At 37.0% G+C, this 24,769-nt stretch overlaps 2 protein-coding genes across 4 annotated transcripts in view; one reads left to right on the plus strand and one right to left on the minus strand.

Moving 5' to 3' along the window:
* Window positions 1-11,638, plus strand: part of si:ch211-117c9.5 (sodium- and chloride-dependent creatine transporter 1) — a 35,417-nt gene extending 23,779 nt beyond the window's left edge. For all 3 annotated transcript variants that reach the window (XM_048178228.1, XM_048178229.1, XM_048178231.1), the window contains 6 exons: window positions 151-263; window positions 4,392-4,532; window positions 4,641-4,743; window positions 6,619-6,719; window positions 6,805-6,975; window positions 11,040-11,638. In XM_048178228.1, the coding sequence (XP_048034185.1) occupies window positions 151-263; window positions 4,392-4,532; window positions 4,641-4,743; window positions 6,619-6,719; window positions 6,805-6,975; window positions 11,040-11,171 (761 nt within the window). In that variant the 3' untranslated portion in view covers window positions 11,172-11,638. The remainder of the gene's footprint in view (window positions 1-150; window positions 264-4,391; window positions 4,533-4,640; window positions 4,744-6,618; window positions 6,720-6,804; window positions 6,976-11,039) is intronic.
* Window positions 11,639-17,929: 6,291 nt separating this feature from the next.
* trim35-39 (tripartite motif containing 35-39) lies at window positions 17,930-23,786 on the minus strand. The gene is made up of 4 exons (XM_048178686.1): window positions 23,445-23,786; window positions 23,333-23,355; window positions 23,142-23,260; window positions 17,930-19,275 (listed from the first exon to the last, which is right to left on the minus strand). Exons 1-4 carry the CDS (start codon window positions 23,550-23,552, stop codon window positions 18,788-18,790), a joined length of 738 nt encoding a protein of 245 aa, XP_048034643.1. The 5' UTR covers window positions 23,553-23,786; the 3' UTR covers window positions 17,930-18,787.
* Window positions 23,787-24,769: the final 983 nt, after the last annotated feature.

A 24,769-nucleotide genomic window follows, 5' to 3' on the forward strand; every position in this document is an offset into this window, starting at 1 on the left:
TCTGGTCCATTGTCTTAGATTCACATGAACCATACTATAATAGGCTTTTGGACTTGGTACCATGGTAGTGCCATTGTAACCTTCAAAATACTTTGGAGTACCATGCAGATACCTATAATACATCAACATGTGGATCTTCTTTTCCCTCAGGTCCTGGTTTAGCATTCATTGCCTATCCAAAAGCAGTGTCGCTCATGCCTTTATCGCCGCTGTGGGCGGTGCTGTTCTTTCTCATGCTTCTGGTGCTGGGATTGGATAGTCAGGTGAGGCCCCACCCACTCATTTATTACACACATTTGAAATACATTTCAGTAGGCCAGATTAAACGATTAAATTACAATCCATTTCATAAAGAATGTTCTGAAAAACTTCAAGAAAGTTATCTGAAAAGTTCTGATAAGACATCATATTAAACAAAAACTTCATTGCCTAAACCATATCTGAAACTTCTTCTATGACTCTTAAGGGGTGAACACAAAGGGCGCATTCTTTTCCTCAAAATAAGCGAGGTGGTGCGCATAGGAATTTTTTATCTGCTTTGAATTTGAAGTTCAACAAAGCAGCTTTACCTGAAGTACACTTCAGCTTAATGACTACTAATTACATGATATAGGCCCTGTTTACACCTGGTATTAAGATTTGGTCAGTCGGATCGATCATAAGTGGATGACGCTAAATACAAGTGTAAACGGGGTGTGGAACGTTTTGTGTTTGTCCACTTTTGATCACTTCCAGAGGTAGTCGAAAACGCATTCGACCGGATTTCTTTTGTAGTGTAAACGCTCATGTGGTCGAATGTATCCGAACAGCCGCAAAAGACCATCTACTCTCTGCCTACTGAACTAATGCGTAAACATTATGGGAAGTGCGCTAGCCAGACAGGATTTAAACCTTGTCGGCTGAAGACCCACGTTTGGTTTGAAGACAAAAAATGTACCAAGCACAATGTTCTCTCACCATTCCTGATTTCTAACACACACTCACAGCGTTCGGCCGGTTTTGCTGCTGTCAGAGCAGAAACGAAAGCTGATGCTCTCTGTATGTTTTTCCATTGTCTCTGGGCGCATTCATATGTAAAATGCGCAAGCTCAGGTGCGCTGTTGGCATGGGGAACAGAGGGGTCAGGACCCCCCAGTTTTAAAAAGACAGAAATTGACCCCCGCACTTTTGTTAAGGGCTGCTTAATTCAGAATCAAACTAAAACAGTATCAAAAAGCTACAAACTAGCTTAGGATATTTTCTTTCAAATGAGACCATTTTCACGTTTCTGTGAGCTTTCGCTCGTAAATAGGATGTGCAGAACAGAAAATGCGCTCTTGGAGAAACACGCAACCTCCAAACCATCGATCAAAGCGTGCTAACGTTTTCTGAGGACATGTCGATGGTATATAAATCATGCCTGAAAGTTAGCGTTCGTGGGGACATGTCAATCAAGCCAACCGTCCATTCAGAAACAGAGAAATTTGACACAGGCTGATCTCTCACATTCAGTTCCGGTTGACGCGCAAGCTGGCTTGACTGAAGTATTTGTGAGTTTTCGTGAGGATTTATAGTTTATGGACTGTTTTGATTTCGATAATCACATCTAGCAATGTAAAAGCATTGATGGCATCGATAAAAGAGATCTTTGAAAGCAAAACTAAAGTGATTATTGCCTCGGCCAGCGACGCAATCGGGAGGACGCACGAGAGGAGAGGACTCTGCATTTGGTATGTATAAACTGTATTACTGCATTTACAATGCTTCTACTCATTTTTGATTGAATTATTATTATTTTAAAATGTGAAAGAACAGCAACCAATATGATAAACTATTATTTGACCAAAAAAATGTCAAAACTATATGTTTGGTATATGGCAAGGCTACTTGCACACTGCACAGCTGTCTGGAAGTATGCAAACTTGAATAGAATTGTCATTTCAGTAAATCTAAATTTTGATATTGTGAAATGGGTATTATTACAGTGCAAAAACTGTGTGTATAAACAGTGATTTCTTTGTTTCAGTTTCTGTTGAAGATTAGTGAGCAGCAGGTGTGCGTCACATCTCCAGGAGGCAGACAGGTGATGCTGAGGTGATGCTCAACACAGGTGACAAAAAATGATGCACATAAAAAGAATTATACAAATCTGGAAGGATGTTCTAGATTGTAATAGAGTCTTGTGTCTCCTGAAAGAATAAAACTGATCAAAATCACAAAACGCCTCTTTTTATGTTTGTTTGTTTGTTTGTTTGTTTATTATAGCACAGACAAAATATACTATAATATATATATCACTTTCAGCAGTGTTTATGTATTTTCAAAGGGTTTTCTGTAAAATAACCAGACTGTCCTCCAAAAAAAAAAACTGACCCTATAGGTCCTATTACGCACCTATTAGGACCTATATTTACGTTTTAATGTCATGCGCCCTCTAGTTGGCGTAAAAATAATGACAGTGTCGTGTTTCGTCTGTCGTCATGAAATTATGTATGACCGTCGTTACCAATCAAATTTCGTGTTAGTTTAAATGCAATGTGTGGACTTTTTACACTGTTCCTTACCCACCATTTCTCCTATTTCCATTTAGCGAAACTTTTTTTTTTATTAACGACTACACCCACCCCAAAGGGCTTCAAAGGGCTTCCTGTAAAATGACACCAAGATTTTGTATTTAGAGCACTGTATGTGAGTATGGGAAGCTTTTCAATTTGGGTACGCCAAATCCAGGCGGAAATCCCCAAAATGATCCCAGTGCTTAGGAGGTTAATGATCAGGCAAGTTTAATATATGATGGTGGTCCGATGGTGAGCCTGAAGTGGTGGTCCGATATCTGGAAATCTGATCTTACTATCTGGGCTTTTGCTTACAATTTGGTCCCCCCCCACTTTGAAAATGTCTCCTGCGCAAGCTTATTTTGTCCATTAGAGCAAAAGATCTGAAAAAAACAACAACAATATAAATTACCCACCCGTTGACCCTCCCCTCAAAGAAATCAGGACAGAAGTGGTTGAAAGTGGACAATTAAAACACCGGGTGTAAAAGGGAATGTGTCTCCCAAAATGCATCTTAATACCAGGTGTAAACAGGGGCATATTTAAAAGAATATACTGAAGTGCAAACTGAATGAACTGTTTTCAGACACTGCATGTTAATTGCATGTTAAACATGAAATATTTTTAAAGGTGCCCTAGAACTTCTTTTTAAAAGATGTAATATAAGTCTAAGATGTCCCCTGAATGTGTCTGTGAAGTTTCAGATTTTTTTTAATTCATTTTTTTAACTGCCTATTTTCGGGCAATACTATGCCCGATATATAGGTTGCGGCCCCTTTAATTCTCGTGCTCCCCCGCCCCGGAGCTCGCGCTTGCCTTGAACAGCATAAACACAGTTCACACAGCTAAATAACCCTCAAATGGATCTTTTTTTTATGCTGCATGCATACATCGGAGTATTGTATTTATTTGGATGTTTACATTTGATTCTGAATGAGTTTGATAGTGCTCCGTGGCTAAAGCGCTAACATTACACGCTGTTGGAGAGATTTATAAAGAATGAAGTTGTGTTTATGAATTATACAGACTGCAAGTGTTTAAAAATGAAAATAGCGACGGCTCTTGTCTCCGTGAATACAGTAAGAAACGATGGTAACTTTAACCACATTTAACAGTACATTAGCAACATGCTAACGAAACATTTAGAAAGACAATTCACAAATATCACTAAAAATATCATGATATCATGGATCATGTCAGTTATTATTGCTCCATCTGCCATTTTTCGCTATTGTCCTTCCTTGCTTACCTAGTCTGATGATTCAGCTGTGCACAGATCCAGACGTTAATACTGGCTTGTCTAATGCCTTGAACATGGGCTGGCATATGCAAATATTGGGGGCGTACACTGTTACGTAACAGTCAGTGTTATGTTGAGATTTCGCCTGTTCTTCGGAGGTCTTTTAAACAAATGAGATTTATATAAGAAGGAGGAAACAATGGAGTTTGAAACTCATTGTAGGTCTTTTCCATGTACTGAACTCTTGTTATTTAACTATGCCAAGGTAAATTCAATATTTAATTCTAGGGCACCTTTAAGATTTGAATTACACTACAATTGCATACTAGCAACCAGCACTACTATACAGCAACTCGCCAACCTCCAGCCATTTAATCTGTCAGTGACGCATATGAACGTAAAGCAACCATTAAAGAATAGCACAGGAATGCAAGAACACATCCTGTGTGAACGGCCCCTTAATGTTCACACAAAGCCTTAGATTAGCCTTAGAGCTCTTAGATTAGCAGCAATGTTCGACAAGGTTATACACATTCAGCTGTCCTTGTTGCCCACATGTTTCTTAGTTATATTATCATCTTCAGATAACTTTTCTGTTTTCTCTCTTTCTCTATCAGTTTGTTGGTGTTGAAGGCTTTATTACTGGAATAATGGACATGCTGCCCCCAAAGTCATTCATTGGCTCTCTGCGGCGTGAAATTGTTGTCGCAATATGCTGCTTTACCTGTTTTACTATTGATCTTTCTATGGTAACAGAGGTACGTCTGAGGCCCTTGGTGAAGTACATGATACATCAGTTCAGACAGTTCATATCAGCACATTATGCTTCCTGGATGTATTTTTGGTAACATTCTCTCTCTGTACAGGGAGGGATGTATGTGTTTCAGCTGTTTGACTATTACTCGGCGAGTGGGATTACTCTGCTTTGGCAAGCCTTCTGGGAGTGTGTGGTGGTGGCCTGGGTGTATGGTAAAAATCTGTAGTCATGCCCACACAGCAACTGTGGTTTTTCCTAAGTAGGACGTGTTCCTGGATCAACATATTTTGTTGGTCCTGCAACAGCATTCCTAACAAATATAATCCTAACAAATTCAACCCTACTGAAAAGACCAGTTGGAATTTCTGCTTCAGACTGGTTTATGATGGTCCAGCTTTTGGAACAATGTGTTCACCAGCAAAACATAGCTGACCAGTGAAGTCTTGCTTGGTTAAACTAGCCAGGACGCCCCAAACCTGAACCTTAAATCTGATTTATGGCAGGTTTGTGAGTTGATGAAAGGCAAATAATTAACTAAATCAAAACGGGCCACACAATTAATCGAAACAAATTAATCTAAATTCACAGTAAATGCTTCTTCTCAAGAGCTAAATTCCATCTCTTTAAGCGCTGTGAGTTTAATGTGTATTTGGGAAAGCAGTGTGCACTTGATTCGCTTTATTTATATTTACCCTCAAATTCTAACATTTTTGTGAGCAGAAGTTTACAGCATTTCACCAGTAGTCCACCAAAATAAAAGCTTGAGGGTTTGAACGTGAAAAATTTAAGACATAAATATTTGTTTTGTAACTTGTAGTGCTAGTTGGTTCTTGTAAAGAGTGAACCAGAACAGCCTTAAAAGTAACTAATTCCATTAACAGTGCAGTCTTTTTTTCTGTCTACATGTTTCAGCAGTATAAGCAACATGAGACATGTTCATATGCAATGAAATGTCATTTTGCAGTTCAAACTGAAATTGCAGTAAATGACAAAATAAACAATATAATTTAATTATCTCTCTCTCTCTTTATTTTTATATATATATATATATATATATATAATTTAAAAAAACTTTTACATTTAAAACAAAAACAATCAAACAAAATAAAATACTTAAACTTAGTAAAATATTTTAGTGGTTTACTTGCATGGCATGTGACCATTAACCAACATCGGAGAACTGTGAACCAGTGTTGTTTTAGTATCATTTTTTGTAATATTTTGAATTAATTTTTATTTTTGTATTTTCTGTTTTTATTTAAATTTTTTCTTTATTTTAGTGTTTTTGTCATTTTCATTTATTATAGTTAACTTTTAACGTGCATAAAGTTAAAGTAAATGAAAATGAGAAAATGTTGCTTTGACAACTAGCTGAAATGAAAAGTTTTTTTTGTAATATTTTATTTGTTTTATTTCAAGCAAGAAAAATTAAGATATTTTTGATGAAATCAGAGAGCTTTCCATGTGACTACAGTGGTTCAACTTTAATGTTATGAAGCGACAATAATACTTTTTGTGCGCAAAAACAAAATGAAAATAATGACTTTATTCAACAATTTCTTCTCTTCCCTGTCAGTCTCCTACGCTGTTGATGTAGTAAACACAGTGCAGCGCTTCCGGGTTATACGTCAGAATGTCGACGATGTAGTAAAGACAATGTCTTTAGTACCTTTTTGGGCCTTGAAATGTGCAATGACATTGCTGCCAATGTGTAGTTCAGAAACCTCTCGTATTTCATCAAAAATATCTTAATTTGTGTTTTGAAGATGAACAAAGGTCTTACGGGTCTGAAACAACATGAGGGTGAGTTGTTGATCAATGACAGAAGATTAATTTTTGGGTGAACTAACCCTTTAACTCAAAATCTCGGGTACTTCAAGTAAATATTTTACATCTAAGGGCTTCAGCTGACAAAAAAAGTTTTGGGAAATGTCTGGTTCATAGGAGATTTTATCCCATGCCAACAGGGACATTGATTCAGGAACATGTCGTACTTGGGAAAATCATGGTGAGAATGCAGATGCACATATAGAGTCCTTGTGTTAACCCAGCAACACCTCACTCTCGTTCTCTGACTCTTCCTAAAGGTGCTGATCGCTTCATGGATGACGTGGCCTGTATGATCGGCTATCGTCCTCTGCCATATATGAAGTGGTGCTGGTCTTACGTCACGCCGGTAGTGTGTATGGTGGGTTTTACGTGCAATAATGCATCAACACAGGGTTTGACATTCTTAGGAGGGTATTAAAGGGGTTTGTGTCTGTGTTTCGCAGGGTGTTTTCTTTTTTCATGTGGTCAACTACAAGCGATTAGTGTATAATGCTGTGTATGTGTACCCGTGGTGGGGTGAGGTGCTGGGTTGGTTTCTAGCGCTCTCATCCATGCTTTGCATTCCCCTCACCGTCCTCTACAAACTGCTGCACTGCAAAGGCTCTCTCATGGAGGTAGGACTGTGATGTGTGTGTGTGTGTGTGTGTGTTGCTACTTTGCTTGCCATGCAAAAAACTACAAAAAACTACTCATGATTTGAAGTAGTTTAGCTTTAAAAAAATACTTAGCGGTGTTGGAAAGCTACTTTGAAACAGAAGCTTTCCAACCTACAATCTGTTTTAATACCATTGATGGAATTTTCCAGCAATCCATGTTTTCACTGTTATACGGTAGGGGGCGCTATTACACATCTTCTGAAAGAGTACAGAATCTCCAGATCAAAACACAGGCGAAGAAGAAGCAGAAACATGCAATTTATTATGCACATTTAAGCTAACATGATCATCAAATATTTAACAGCATATAAATAAAAACCGCTGAACGTTACCCAGAAAGAAGTACAAGACTGTGAAACTTTGGGGGTGTTGATGGACTCGATCTACTCCATGTGTTTTGATCATCGTTCTGAATTCGATCCGGACATATTGTTTGACAAAAACATGATTTTCTAAGCTTTTGGTTCAAAATGTTGCTTTTTTAATGAAACTTACCCACATTCAAGTGTTGATAAGAAAAAGAATGCATGAAGCTAGATTAAAATGGCTAGAGGCTCTGTGTATGTTCATATACAGGTGCTGGTCATATAATTAGAATATCGTGAAAAAGTTCATTTTTTTTATTGTAAATTATTTTAAAAAATGAAACTTTCATATATTCTAGATTCCCTACATGTAAAGTAAAACATTTCAAAAGTTTTTTTTTTTTTAATTTTGATGATTAGAGCGTACAGCTCATGAAAGTCCAAAATCCAGTATCTCAAAATATTAGAATATTTCCTAAGATCAATCAAAAAATTTATTTTCAAAACAGAAAAGTTCAAGTTCTTTAAAGTATGTTCATTTGTGCACTCAATACTTGGTCGGCAGCACATATTACAGCAAATGACTTGCTCCTAGCACAAATTACAGCATCAGTGAAGTGTGGCATGGAAGTGATCAGCCTGTGGCACTGCTGAGGCACTATTGAGCCTTCAGATCATCTGTATATTGTTGGATCGACTGTTTCTCATCTTTCTCTTGAAAATATCCCATAGATTCAGGGGTCAGGCATGTTGGCTGGCCAATAAAGCACAGTAATATCATGTCAGCAAACCACTTGGAAGTGGTTTTTGCACTGTGGGCAGGTGCTAAAGTCCTGCTGGAAAAGGAAATCAGCATCTCCATAAAGCTTGTCAGCAGATGGAAGCATAAAGTGCTCCAAAATCTCCTGGAAGATGGCTGCATTGACTTTTCACTTGATAAAACACAATGAACCAACACCAGCAGACGTCACGGCCCCCCAAATCATTACTAGCTTTAGAAACTTCCCACTAGACTTCAAGCAGCTTGGATTCTGTGCTTCTCCAGTCTTCCTTCAGACTCTGGGACCATGATTTCAACATGAAATGCAAAATTTACTTTTATCTGAAAAGAGGACTTTCGACCACTGTTCACTGTCCAGTTCTTTTTCTCCTTAGCCCAGGTAAGATGCTTCTGACGTTGTTTCTGTTTCAGAAGTGGCTTGGTAGTCCTTTTCCTGAAGATGTCCGAGTGTGGTGACTCTTGATGCGCTGACTCCAGCTTCATTTGACTCATTGACAAGTGTTTGAATCGGCTTTACTTGACAGTATTCTCAAGCTTGTGGTCATCCCTGTTGCTTGTGCACCTTTGCCTACCCAATTTCTTCCTTCTAGTCAACATTGCATTTAATATGCTTTGATACATTACTCTGTAAACAGCCACCACATTCAGTAATGACCATCTGTGACTTACTCTCTTTGTGGAGGGTGTCAATGATTGTCTCCTGGACCATTGCCAAGTCAGCAGTCTTCCCCATTAGTGTGGTTTCAAAGAACAAGAGATACCCGGAATTTATACTGTAGGGATGGTCATTTAATGAAACTCAAATGTAAATATTCTAATATTTTGAGATACTGGATTTTGGACTTTCATTAGCTGTACGCTCTAATCAACAAATAAAAAAAAAAAAAAAAAAAAAAAACTTTTGAAATGTTTTACTTTACATGTAGGGAATCTAGTATAAATGAAAGTTTCATTTTTTAAAATAATTTACAATAAAAAAAATGAACTTTTTCACAATATTCTAATTATATGACCAGCACCTGTATTCATACAACAAAATATTCTGGGGTCATGAAAGTTTTGTGAAATTATCAAAAATGCTGGTGCTGGCTGTTGAAAAAAAAAAAAAAAACGCTGATAGGGAAAGAGTTAAAATAGTTCAACAACAATCAAGCTGCTCTTTTGAATTTGGCTAGAAAAAGATTACAACATTACAACCTACAAACATAAGGTAGCTAAAAGTATTAAAGTCGGCATGAAAAGTAAGTTGCGATAGTCTTTTCTTCTCTATTGTGACATATAACTGAGTGAAAAGACTTCTCGAACAAGAAAAAGCGTAGGGCGGGACTTGATTTTGTCCATGAGGAATTGACACAATCAACTTGAACCCGTTGCGAAGTCTGTGTCATGCAAAATTCCCACATGGATTCTTTTTCTTATTTGCTCATAAAAAAATAACAGAACAACAATAAATGTGACCACTGCTTATTAAACACATTTACACAAAATACATCTAACACAACTGAACAACCTAGTAATAAACAGCAGTTTTTACTTTTTGGTGAGTAAAATGACATGAGGAAGATTACCAAGTCACAAATTAATTTGCGAATCGGGGTTTTTAAACATTCTGATTGCAAAAAAATTGGGAATAATTTACCTTTTAAATTGTTTCAGCTGTTCATTAAACTGCACCATCTAAATTAGGCCATGCCAAAGTATTAGTATTAGTATTATTGACTATTACTATTATAGGCTTTAAAGTTTTAGTAATTTTGGGTCATAAACAGGGTCTTAAAAATTCCATCATCTATTATTTAACATCATTTTAATTTTCATATTTTAATGATGACATTTAATAGCTTTTGTTTTTGTTCACATTTTCATTTTTAATCATGAACTTCTAACTTATATTTAACTTATTTATGAAGAGAACAGATAAACAGAGACTGTGCGTCATTTAGTTCACTTTCAAACGAAAATTACCCCAAGCTTTACTCACCCTCAAGCCATACTAGGTGTATAGAAATATTAATAAATATATTGACGCCTCTGAGCTTTATAACGGCAGTGAACGGGATCAACAAGTATGAGCTAAAGAAAGTATCTCCATATCCACATCCATCCATCATAAACATACTCCACACGGCTCCAGGGGTTAATAAAGGCTTTCTGAAGTGAAGCGATGCATTTGTGTAAAAAAAAAATTTATGAAGTAAAATATCTAGCTTCCGCCAGAAAGATTTACACTTTCTTCGTAAGTTGAATACGGAAGCGGTCTGGCAGAAGCTAGATAACAGCCACATTGTGCTGACCAGTCATAGCACGCTCTCGCTACATCCAGTCACGATTTGCTTCACACTCTGGGTGGGAACAGATTCATTTTTCACCCCTGAAGAGAACTGTATTCAATGGGTGAATCATTCAAATTGAGCTGAAGTGCTGGATTAAAACATTAGTCAGCTACTTATTGACGCTTTCTGTTCTATCTTGAATAATGAGACACTTTCATAACGCATCTGTACCCAGTATAGTGTTGTTTCTTCAAAGGCGCTTAAAATATAATACTGTGGCTTGGCTTGATACACAATCTAATGGTCTAACGAAATCCAAATTTGAAACATATTTTACTGTACCAATTTTTATGGACCTTATATTTCCTATCTGAGCCAATGAGGATGAATGAGCCAAGTTATTTCAGAGCGAGACTGCCCTGATTGTAAAGCAAAACATGGTTGATAATAGTGAGGATGTGCTACAATTGGTCAGCACAATGTGGCCGTTATCTGATTGGCTTGAGTAGATGGTGGATTTGTGGATTTGTCTGCACTTCTTGATGCTAGAAATGTTTCCAAATCCACAAATGTGTGCACAAACTCACTAAAAGTTGAATCTCTGGCCTGTTATTGGATATTGTGATATACAGTATGTGTGATTCTCTGTTTCCCTCTGTTCAGCGTTGGCAGCATTTGACCACACCTATCTGGGGGCGACATCACCTTGAGTTCCTCCCACATGAGAATGAAGCCAGACTTCTACCGAAGGCAGAAGAGAATAAAAACACTCTGTTATATGAAAGTGTCATTTAATATCCTCGTCAGCACAAGCAAATGATCAGATAGAAACAGCACTGCCCTGCACCTACACTGCAGAACCACACACACACACACACACAGCAGTGTTCACTCTGTTGTGAGCAAGCGAATCATTGTCAAATCAAGTCAAATCCATACTACACACCCTTATGCCATTAACACAGTTAAAGCACTAAACCCACAGCAGAGCCTGCACATATCAACTGTCATGCAGTAATAATGCGGATTTTGTCCATGCCCTCTTCTTTCAATGTGATTATATTTCAAACGAAGGCCCCAGGCGCTCGAGATAATCACGCGTGCTTGTGTTTGACAGTCAGTTATCTGCCTCGTGTGCTGATGTTGTTCAGTATTATTATGTGTTTGTGTTTGTGTTTGTGTTTGTTACGTTGGGCTGGGATGTTACAGCAGTGTTGTGGAGCAGAGAGTGGGATAATTAATAAAAACAATTTTCAAATTGATATTGTGTACATTTATTTGGTTTGATACAATCATTATGCAAATCATTCAAATAATTTTAAAAGTAATAATTAAGCATGTGTGTCAAATGTACAGTTTTAATATTTAAAATATATTAAAAAACAAAGACATTTTGTAATATATTTACATTACTGTTCAAAAGTTGGGGGTCAGCAAGATTTTTGAATATTTTTTAAATAAGTCTCATTCTCACTAAGGCTGAATTTTGATCAAAATACAGCAAAAACAGTAATATTGTGAAATATTACAATTTAAAATAACTATTTTCTATTTGAATATATTTTAAAATGTAATTTATTCCTGTGATCCTGAATTTTCAGCATCATTACTCCAGTCTTCAGTGTCGCATGATCCTTCAGAAATCATTCTAATTTGATGCTCAAGAAACATTTCTGATTATCAATATTGAAAACATTATTATTGTGCTGCTTAATATTTTTGTGTAAACCGTGAATTTTTTTTTTCAAACTGCCTATTTTGGGGCCCCTTTAAATCCCGTGGTCCACGCCCACAGAGCTCGCGCTTGCCTTGAACAGTGCCTTAACAAAGTTTACACAGCTAATATAACCCTCAAAATGGATCTTTACAAAATGTTCGTCATGCATGCGGCGGATTATGTGAGTATTGTATACTGTTATATTGTTTACTTCTGATTTTGAATGAGTTTGATAGTGCTCCGTGGCTAACGGGAAATGCTACTCTGTTGGAGAGATTTATAAAGAATGAAGTTGTGTTTATGAATTATACAGACTGCAAGTGTTTAAAAATGAAAATAGCGATGGCACTCTTGTCTCCGTGAATACAGTAATAACCGATGGTAACTTTAACCACATTTAACAGTACATTAGCAACATGCTAATGAAACATTTAGAAAGACAGTTTACAAATATCACTAAAAATATCATGTTATCATGGATCATGTCAGTTATTATTGCTCCATCTGCCATTTTTCACTATTGTTCTTGCTTGCTTACCTAGTCTGATGATTTGGTTGTGCACATCCAGACCTTAATAGTGGCTGCCCTTGTCTAATGTCTTTTATAATGTTGGAAACGTGGGCTGGCATATGCAAAGATTGGGGGCGTACATATTAATGATCCCGACTGTTACGTAACAGTCGGTGTTATGTTGAGATTCGCCTGTTCTTCGGAGGTCTTTTAAACAAATGAGATTTATATAAAAAGGGGGAAACAATGGAGTTTGATACTTACTGTATGTCATTTCCATGTACTGAACTCTTGTTATTTAACAATGCCAAGATAAATTCAATTTTTCATTCGAGGGCACCTTTAAAAAGACGTTCTACGGCACCTTTAATGTACTAAAAACATATTTAAATCAGTTCATGTGAGTACAGTGGTTCAATATTAATATTATAAAGCGACAAGAATATTTTTGGTGCGCCAAAAAAACCAAAACGACTTATATAGTGATGGCCGATTTCAAAACACTGCTTCGGGAAGATTCGGAGCACAATGAATCAGCGTATGAAATCATGATTCAGATCACGTGTCAAACCGCCGAACTGCTAAAAGTCACGTGACTTTGCCGCTCCGAACTGCTGATTCGACACGTTGATTCATAATGCTCCGAAGCTTCCTGAAGCAGTGTTTTGAAATCGGCCATCACTATATAAGTCGTTATTTTTTTTTGTTTTTGGCGCACCAAAAATATTCTCGTCGCTTTATAATATTAATACTGAACCACTGTACTCACATGAACTGATTTAAATATGTTTTTAGTACCATTAGTGGATCTTGAGAGAGGAAATGTCATTTCTGGCTATGGAGGCCTCACTGAGCCATCGGATTTCAACAAAAATATCTTAATTTGTGTTCCGAAGATGAACGAAGGTCTTACGGGTGTGGAACGGCATGAGGGTAAGCAATAAATGACAGAATTTTCATTTTTGGGTGAACTAACCCTTTAAGTTATAATTATGTGTTATTTGTGTTCCCAATTTATCAACTTTAATAATTTTTGATGAGTTTTCACTTACCAAGCCAGTTCACACACGCATTTCTAGAAATGGTTAGACGTTTTCTTTGCGATATATCAATACACACTGAGTTACATCTTCACAGGGCAACAGTGATGTAATTCTCAGGGAATCAGGGTCCTTTACTGGACAGCAGCTGCTGGCCAGAATCTAGTAATGCAGGGCATTTCCTGTAACAAAGCAACAGCTCATGTGACTGTGACAGGAGATTAATGATATGATTGAGAACACATGATGCTCAGTGTGATCACAGTCTCACCAGTGCAGCTGGACAGATCTCTCTGACACAGGCAGCGCAACACAGCATCATGGATAGATGGCCGAAGCTGCTGTCTGATGACATTTATTTTGGTTTCACTGTGCTGAAATGTTGAAAACACTAAAAGCAGCATTTGTTCACAATATATTTTCCACAGTTTTTGTAATAAGCTTGATACGGTTTACCGAACTGGAGCCTAATAATAATGTCTCAGCATGTGTCATAACAAATCAGTGTGATATTGTCTCAAGGTCAGTGTCATTGAAGCTCCTTCAATGTTATCTGTAGGCCTGCTTCTTCCCGCAGCTGCACATTCATTTTCTTACTCCCTTTTTGTCCTTTATTCATTTGCCCTGTTAATGTTATGTTTCCATCCACCTATTTTTATTCACATTTTGGGATTTTGCATAAAAATCCTGGATAGAAATGCTAAGATGTGCATAAATTCTAAACAAACAAAAACATATGCGGTTTCTGAACCACTGTAGTCACATGGACTATTTTAACGATGTCTTTACTACCTTTCTGGACCTCAAAAGGTGCAATGACGTTGCTGCCTATGTATGGTTCAGAAACCTTTGGATTTCAGCAAAAATATCTTAATTTGTTTTCTGAAGATGAACAAAGGTCTCACGGGTTTGGGACGACATAAAGGTGAGTAATTAACGACAGAATTAAAATTTTTGGGTGAACTAACCCTTTAAGAACTAAAATGGGACAAAAGTCATTTCAGCCAGGCCAGGTCTTTATTTGCACAAGAAAGAAAGTGTTAAACTGCACAATTCCCCAAAATGTGTGGGTTGTAATGCTGGAATTTCACGAGGTCTGGAATGGGATTAGTGCTGTAGATTTTTTTATGAGGGTTTAACAAGCAGCAGTCGCCAAGAAACCTTTCTGACCTTCTGCATGAGGTCATAATGTTACATTTAGTGATTGTATTGTTTTGAAAAAGAAATTTTAATAGTTTAAGAGCTGCACAGTTTAACTCTGCTGAAGGCAAAACAATGTCAGATGAAACCTGATGTATAATTTGCACTAAAGGTCTAATATACAATATTATCCAAGTTCACTGTGTTCCTGTTGTATCCTAAGCCTTAGAAATAGGCAAATGTATCACTGAAAGTGTAATATAAAACACACACTTACCCACTGTGTCAATGTCTCTCCAACCACATCAGTATAAACTGGTCCCTGCAATAATCTGTAAATGTATAGAGAATTTACTTATAGAGTTTACATAAATATTTATATGTAGTACCGTAATAGATAAAAGGAAAAAAGACCATATTAAGCATAGCAAACATATTGCAGTTCATTTGTTGTGTATCCACAAACTGGATTACACGCTGAGATGCTAGCAATCTTTTTATTATTTAAATTCCTGTTGCCTGGCCTCTGTCTCGAGACTGATTTGGCCGCTTGTTTTCAGTGATCTGTGAATCAATTCAACACCACACGCTGGCGACATCTGCTGGTCAAAACTGTGTTAAAGGGTTAGTTCACCCAAAAATGAAAATAATGTCATTAATTACTCACCCTCATGTCATTCCACACCCGTAAGACCTTCATTCATCTTCAGAACACAAATTAAGATATTTTTGATGAAATCCAATGGCTCAGTGAGGCCTGCATTGCCAGCAATGACTTCCTTTCTCAAGATCCATAAAGGTACTAAAAACATATTTAAATCAGTTCATGTGAGTTCAGTGGATCTTAAAGGTGCCCTAGAATCAAAAATTGAATTTACCTTGGCATAGTTGAATAATAAGAGTTCAGTACATGGAAAAGACATTGAGTTTCAAACTCCATTGTTTCCTCCTTCTTATGTAAATCTAATTTGTTTAAAAGACCTCCGAAAAACAGGCGAATCTCAACATAACACCTACTGTGATGCAACAGTCGGGATCATTAATATGTGCTCCCCCAATATTTGCAGCCCATCTCCAACAGTGTGTAATGTTAGCTTTAGCCCGTTAGCCATGGAGCACTATCAAACTCATTCAGAATCAAATGTAAACATCCAAATAAATACTATACTCACATGATCCGACGCATGCATGCAGTATGCATGACGAACATCTTGTAAAGATCCATTTGAGGGTTACATTAGTTGTGTGAACTTTGTAAATGCGCTGTATTATAGTTGCGAGCTCGGGGGGGCAGGGAGCGCGTGATTTAAAGGGGCCACAGCCTGAATCGGTGCATAGTTAATGATGCCCCAAAATAGGCAGTTAAGAAAAATTCATGGGGTAAAAAAAAAAAAATCTATGGGGTATTTTGAGCTGAAACTTCACAGACACATTCAGGGGACACCTTAGACTAATATTACATCTTGTAAAAACTGGTTCTAGGGCACCTATAATATTACAAAACGATGATAATTCTTTGTGCGCCAAAAAACAAAATAACGACTTTTTAACAATAGGCTATCTAGTGATGGCCAATTTCATAACACTGCTTCATGAAGCTTCAGAGCTTTACGAATCGAATCAGTGGTTCGGAACACCAAAGTCACGTGATTTCACGTGATCCGAATCACTGATTCGACACAAAAGATTTGTAACGCTCCAAAGCAGTTTTGAAATTGCCCATCACTAGATAGCCTATTGTTAAAAAGTCGTTATTTTGTTTTTTTGGTGCACAAAAAATATTCTCATCGCTTTATAACATTAAGATTGAACCACTGTACTCACATGAACTGATTTAAATTTGTTTTTAGTACCTTTATGGATCTTGAGAGAGGAAGTACCATTGCTGTCTATGGAGGCCTCACTGAGCCATCGATTTCATCATCTTCTCTTCTCTTCTCTTCTCTTCTCTTCTCTTCTCTTCTCTTCTCTTCTCTTCTCTTCTCTTCTCTGATGATGTGTTACCGGTGAGAGGGCGGGGCAACCTGTCACTCACATGAGATCCACCAATAACAAACCTCAACCATCTAATCAATTCCCCATGGACAAAATCAAGCCCTGCACTGCATCCACTTCACTCAGATAGATGTCACAAATAAAGAAGAAAGGACTATCGCATCTTCAGTTTCACGGTGACATTAAGGGCTGTCTCAGCCTTCCTGTTGAAAAATCTTTCCATTGCACTAAAATGTTTGCTCCCTAAAAATCCCACAATGCACCACAAAAATCAGAGAGCATCGATGTTCATTAGAGTCATGTCTCAAATGACATTCTATACACTATGCACTTAAAGTACACACTATGTTCTCTACTGTCTAGTAAATAAAATTTAGTTGGCGTCTGTCATCCAGCACGGTAGTCTAATTGCCCCTAATACCTCGATTATGTATTTAAAGGGTTAGTTCACACAAAAATGAAATTTCTGTCATTTATTACTCACCTTCATATCGTTCCACACCCGTAAGACCTTCGTTCATCTTCAGAACACAAATTAAGATATTTTTGATAAAATTCATTCGTATCTGATCCACACATAGGCAGCAAATCATTGCACCTTTACATGGTTAAAACAGTTCATGTGACTGCAGTGGTTCAACCTTAATGTTATGAAGAGACGAGAATACTCTTTGTGTGCAAAAAACAAAACAAAATAACTTTATTCAACAATTTGAACCGTTGTCATACGTAGTAAACTCAGTGGAGGCTTCCTTGTTTATGTCCGAACAGCGACTCATTATTGGCTGGCTCCTGCCCTCAGCATCACATGCATGCGTCTTGCTGCTTCATGCTGCAAACATTAAGTTCATGAAGTGTCCAACATTCCACACTGAATTTTCAGTTAATTAAGTGCATCATCCAGGTATTTGAAGTGCACTTTTACAGTTTTCATTATGAACACACTATCACACTATTTATACTACAAAATGGCATAGAAAAGTGCTCAAGCCGATGCAGATTGTTCTCTTACCAGAAACGACATCACATTTTCTGGAGCTTCTAAGCTTTCCGATAGCACATAAGATTAATGTCTCGAAAACATATAAATCGTAGAAGCCTGATCAATAAACATCATGACAAGCCACAGCATTTTTGAAGAGACAAACCTTTATTTAATTACATCAACATGAGCACAAACATTCATCGCTAAACAGATAAACAGTCAATTTAACAAAATTACATTAGGCTAAAATGTTAGCATGTGTAACAGTGTAAGTATTTTTTGTAATTGTAAAGTGCGCAACTTAAATTTTATCATCAGCTTGGTATGTGCTATGCAATGTACACAGCCCAGTTTTGTACACTGGGCCTATCCCAATACCCACACTTGCGGTCTTGGCCACTTGAGAGTGTGTGAACATGATAAGTAAATGTACGTGTATGATAAATGCTAAAGCGCAGTGCACTATGCTGACTAAATCCACTTCGGAGTGGTATTTCAGGCCAAGCGTATCCCATCATTCATCATATTCATGAACTCATGTGCACCAAAATCACAAGATAAATAAAAAACTTTCCAGTGTAAGTTAAATTAATTAGATATTACATACAGTAAAAGGAAAAGTGCTGCACATTTTACTGGTGCAGAGATGAGTATGTGTATTTGTCTATTATATAGGGACTACTGAACAGTGATTTAGAAGTTTATTTTAGAAGATTTAACAGAGATTTAGTAGTTTAAGTGCAAAGTAGCTACTGAAAATAAAAATGTGTAAAACCTTACTTGCTTTTTGTGTCCTGTCAGGTAGCCTAAAAAAAATTCTACTCACGCAAAGACTGCAAGTGGGACAGGCTGAACTTGCTTGGGAGTTAGAGGTTTGAATCAGGCTTACTCTGTCAATTAATTGTTCAAAGCCGATAGTGAGATGATTCCGGTGGCGTTCATTAAATTCACAAATTAATGGGAACGTTGCTAAACCGGTTTTAGAACTTATTTTTGTTAGCTGTGGATGTACAGGTATAACTTTTACAAATAATACAATTGTAAGATCCTCAGATGGGAAAAGCTATAGAAGAATGGAAAGACGTTCTCAGTGAAGGTGGTTGTGAACGTGTACAGATGTGTGTTAGTTACAGGATCAGAGAATGACACCGTTCCTCTGTCATAGTCCAGCTGAACTCTCACCCGCTCAAGCTTCTGTGTGACAGGAAAACCAGACTCTTCAAACAGTCTGTACTGCACACTCCACACTCCAGTGTCAAAGAAATCACATCCCTTCCTTTGGCTTGATGCCTTAGTTACTCCCAGAGCCCAGGACGAGCTCTCTTTAACCTCCACCTCCCAGCAGTGTGTTCCCGAGTTAAACCCCTCTGAACCCAGAACACAGGAATACTCGTCAAATCTCTCTGGATTATCAGGAAGCGCTTGACTGTCCGAACTGCATCTCAGACTGGTCAGATCATCAGACAAGAGGAGATCTGGATGAGCTGTGTTTGGATCCAGAATTACTGGAGCTGATGAGACACAATCAATTTATATACAGATTAAGGTACACAGATTAAGATGAGTTATGAACACTGAAATTATGAATACTCTGATACTCTGATTACTGTCAGTGTTGTTATAGTCAATAGCTGCATCCCGGCTGCATCCTGCGAAGGCTGCATTTGAAGGCCAGACGTGTCACAGTGGCGTGACAAAGGCTGTCCCAATTCAAAGGCTCCTTTTGAATGCAAAGAAGGATAAAATGGGTGGATCCTTCGCAGCCTAGCCTATCCCAAGATTCATTGCTCACCGTGACGACTGGATTTTTTGAGAAGCTGGATTATGCTTTTAAATTAAATATTGGTTTTTTTTTTTAAATTACTCAAATATCTAATGATACAAATGTATAAAAAAAGGTTCAAATGTTGACATTTCTTACTAAGATGTGATTTTATAGAGTTTATACTCTTTACTATGTACAGAAATGGATCAAAGTGAATATAGTTAGTACTAGTAGGGCTGGGTATTGACACAATTTTCACGATTCAATTCTATTACTATTCACATGTTTTCGATTCGATTCGATTCGATATTGATTTTTATTTGGATGTAGTATTTCAGTTACAGTACATGGCAAATTTTCGAGAGGAAAAAAATCTCTCAGCTAATGCTGTAAACTACACAAGGGAGTCAGTTGGTACTACTATAATAATATTGAAGGTTAAATTAACTTATTTATATCCAAATACTAAAATTACACTCAATGATGTTTTTATTATAAATAAAGTTTAGAATTACATAATCATATTTGTACTCCAATTCTTTTTTTGAAATATAAACATTTAAATCATGGCTGTCATAACTGATTTTTTCAAACATGCATTAAATATTGAAGAACATTAAAAATGATAATGAATATGTAATGGTGCATAGCTATATTTATCAGAATGCTGCTCTCTAGAGTTCACTTTTCTATCTGACTAATGAGTTTATGTCACTGAATATGTTTTTCTGAGGTAAATGTGATGTTACATCTTTCTGAGGATGATGAAACACTGATTGAGCTATTACATGAGACATGATATGGATTTCGGAAAGTTGTACTGTATATTTTAACATACCTTCAGATGTTTAGTCGTGTTTATTTCGCGCTGTAACTGGTATTAAAGCGGAGGAGAAGATGATCACATGCGCTCGTGCTGCCGCTTCTCTTAACTGAGGCGCTAAAGCGATCTGTCACGCCACATTAAACATCACCAAAACGGTATTTATTTTTCGAATCTCATAATAAGATGGACGTCATTTGAAATCTGAGACTTTGCTTCATATCAAAAGTAACAAAGCACAAAGATTATTGTGATTTATTGGATGGGAGGCGCTACATATTCTGCTCATTCATCAACTGAAAACAGACTGATTGATTCTTGGGATTTAAGAATCGATATTGGTTCGTAAAAATGAGAATCGATTAAAATTGAGAAATCAATATTTTTTACCCAGTCTTAACAGTTAGACAGGTTGAGAAGCCAGTTTTGTTTTCAGACAGCTGGATATAACTTTCAAAAAAGTCCAGTACAAATGTTACTGCCACTCGTCAGTGGCATGTGTCAGAGCAATCCTCTGTAGGCTAGAACGTCCCATTTAACAACGCTCGATTTGACCTTCGAAGTTGTGGCCTTTAAAAGGGGTCATATCATGAAAATGGCTTTTTCTGTGTTTAAGTGCTATAATGGGTCCCCGGTACATCTACCAACCCAGAAAACATGAAAAAGGACAACCCAGTAACTTTGTTTTCACACGCCTTTCTCTGCAAGCATGTGAAAAAATGAGCCGCTCAGATTTTGCTCCCCTAGTGATGTAGGAAGGGGATCTTAATATAATATTACCACCTCTTAATCTACACGTTTCCACCCACAGTGCCATCATTTTGTTTTTGCAAGCAAAAACGGTGTATCGGTTCAAAGGCCATGGCAAAAGTTAGAGCAAAGCATGCTAACTGTTCTGTCATTGGCTGCACAGACGAGCACAGACACTATTTAGAGTCTCGTTAGCTTGTAAGTTGACCCTGGCAAACTCGATTGCTAAAAAGCGTTTCTGTCCGAGTGATATTTTGGAAAAAATATTAGACCATTCACAGTATTTGATAGCAATCATAAAGCCTGGTGTGTATCGCTCTGTTTAGCAAAAAGGTACTCTATGTATAGTGGACACCCACCGTACATGACGGCACATGCTAGTAGATGCGCTGAACCAACTTCACAGCAACTACATAAATTTATCCACTAACCATTCAGAAACGTCCAGTTGCATTTTAAAAGTTCCTGAGTCTCTCCATCAGCGTCCGACTCCGGTTTGAACAATGTAAGGCTGAACACCGTTACTGACAATCCTCATTTTGTCTGCGTGAGATTCTCCAGCTTTGTTGTTGTTGAGCAACTGAAGCGTGAGCTGTTAAAGCTCTGCCCACTTCTGGAACCGGGAGCAGCAGCTCATTTGCATTTAAAGGGACACACACAAAAAAGGCATGTTTTTGTTCACACCCAAATAGGGGCAAACATTCTGGGGACACATCTTGTGAAAAGAGGCATAATAGGTCCCCTTTAAAGTCAGTGTCCTTCGAAAGATGCAGCCTCTGAATTGGGACACAGCTAATGTGTGCTTGAGAAATGTTATATTTGCATTACATAATAAAGACAATAAATATAACTGAACAGCAGAAATCTGTTATATAAATGTAACTGTAAATACCATGTGTGCCAAAGTTGTTCTTCTCGTTCATTTTGGTGTATTAGGTCATCTTGTTATTCCACACGTAATGCTTAAATCTTTAATATTCACCCATCTGTCATTTACACTATGTGCACCAGCGCCGGGACCCACTAGGGGGCCTCAGCACACATCTAAGGGGGCTGAAAAATGGCTTAAAATGAATAAAAATGAAACAAAACAAACTTTAAAAAGACAGCTAATAATCACATATTTCTTATTTCAGTTTGTTCCCTTGGTCTTGGAAAACCTGGAATATATATATATGAGGGAATTTTAAAAGTGTGATTTCCAGACTTGGAAATGAATTCAATGTTCAATTTCTATAATGAACATTAATTTTTGTAGTTATGTGCTATTTTATCAGGCAGAAATTGCTATTTGTGAATTAAAAAACAATCCTTATCACGTAATCACGAAAGATTGAAAAACAATATGTAAATTAATTGATTATAAAAACTGTGAACCCTGATATACATTCATTTCTTTAAATATCCGAAATTATGAAAATTATTTTAATGATTTATGATTAATTGATTTAATTATTTTAATATATATTGCCACTCCTTGTTTCCTTGTTCCTCTAAAAAATTGGAGAACACAATGTTTGTAAGTAAGTCAGTACGATTTAAAAAAAAAAAAGGAAATTAATACTTTTCTTCAGCAAGGATACATTAAACTGATCAAAAGTGACAGTAAAGACATTTATAATGTTACAAAAGATTTCTATTTCAAATAAATGCTGTTATTTTGAATTTTCTATTCAGGATTCTATTCAAAGAATCCTGAAAAAATATATCACTGTTTTACAAAAACATTAAGCAGCACAACTGTTTTCAACATTTATAATAATCAGAAATGTTTCTTGAGCATCAAATCTTAGAATGATTTCTGAAGGATCACGTGACACTGAAGACTGGAGTAATGATGCGAGAAAAATTATTTTAAATTGTAATAATATTTTACATTATTACTGTTTGCACTGTATTTTTGATCAAATAAACACAGCCTTGGTGAGCAGAAGACCCAAGCTTTTGAACTCTAGTGTATCTTAGCCTACACAAGGGTCCTTCGAACACTAAGGGCCTTGGAGTCAAAAAGTTTGAGAATCATATTTCTAAATACTCACTGTTTTGGACAATGCCTTGCGCCTTCTTCCAGACTCTGAACTGCAGGTTGCCCAAGTAACATGCCACATCAATCAAAGCTCCAGAAGCCACCTGTGGGTCCGGCTGTGAGGTCTGGAGTCTGGAAGAACATTCAGGAGTCAGAACTGCAGTGGCTTTGGATCAGAATCAGAGAGACCAGCAGATCACTCACCTTTCCATTGTGACTGGGAAGTTCTGCAGAATAAACAGACAATTTATTATCTCCTAAAACGATCAGTAACTGAATTGTGATCAATCAATGAATCAATTATCTGAAATGAGACCTTTAGAAACAAGACTTCGCTGGCATTCATCATCTCCTCCATGTCTTTGATTGTGTGTGAAAGAGCTGATATGCATCTGTTCATCTCCTCAAGCTTCTCCGTCATCATCTGATTCTTCCTCTGCTTTTCCTCCCTCAGTGCAGAGATTGCAGTTTCTTCTTCATATCTGAGAAACTGATGAAGCTTCTCAAACTCCAGTTTAATCTGACGCTCTGTGTGCTCAGCTTGAGACTGAAATTAAATAACATTCACTTAAAAATAACAATACATTTTATTTGTAATGCAATTTTTTTTTTTACATATTTTATGTTATGCAACAATTAAAATAACAACCAAGTTTAATAAAAGACTGCCTTAAATAAATAAGTCTTAGTTCAATCATGAGAATGAACACACATGAACACATCACATCATTTACATCCCCTTATAAAAAAAGAAGTGCACTTAACATTGTTTTATAATGTTTCCTGGAGTGCACTTATAATGTTAGTATTCTTTTTACATCAAAAATGGTCATAGTTTAGAAATAAAAGGCATTTTTGCTACCCTGATTTTACCCCTCTTATCTTAGGGGCGTGTCTGCTGTGAGACTTCAGTGTAAACATATTACGTAAAGTATTACTCACTCGAACACTTTTAGCATGTTTTTACTATTACAGCTCTCAAGGTTAACTAATCCTGAAAAGTGTTGCATTACATTTAGATCTGTGGCATTATATTTAGATCGTGGCATGAAAGGCTGCAGTGATGAACATTATAGCCGATCGTGTTGTTGAGCGCATGAAAGCAGTGATTTCTCAATTTCTGCAGACTAACGAATGCTTTCATCATAACTAATAGTGCAAACGCGATATAACTAATAGATTCGTTGAATAAAACGGGAGTTTTGGTGTGAGTTTAGAACTCAGTCACTGATAAACTTCCACTGTTTAATTGACAACTCCAGCTCTTGCTGTTTGATTGACAGCTCTACCAATTGTAAAGAGAGCGTTCTTTGAACACTTCTTTGTATAATTTAATCACCATTTAAATAACAGATTATTTTCATCCTACTAAGAGAACACTGGTTTGATTTACTGACACAAAGAACATCTGATTGTTCATGAATAATTAATATCAGATCAGGCATTAATTAACAGTTACTTACATGTTGTTGCATTACTGTCGAGTAAAAGTCTGTTTGTATTGTCACGGTTCATGAATCCGCTGTCTCATTCTGGTGTCTGTGTGTTCTGTAGTGTGTCACCTGATTGTTCGTGTGGCCGTCGCCGCTGATTATCTGATCAGCGGCAGCTGTTTGCAATTACACCTGCCTATATAACGCC

This window comes from Megalobrama amblycephala, linkage group LG24 (genome assembly GCF_018812025.1).
Source record: "Megalobrama amblycephala isolate DHTTF-2021 linkage group LG24, ASM1881202v1, whole genome shotgun sequence".
In the NCBI taxonomy this organism is placed as follows: Eukaryota; Metazoa; Chordata; class Actinopteri; order Cypriniformes; family Xenocyprididae; genus Megalobrama; species Megalobrama amblycephala.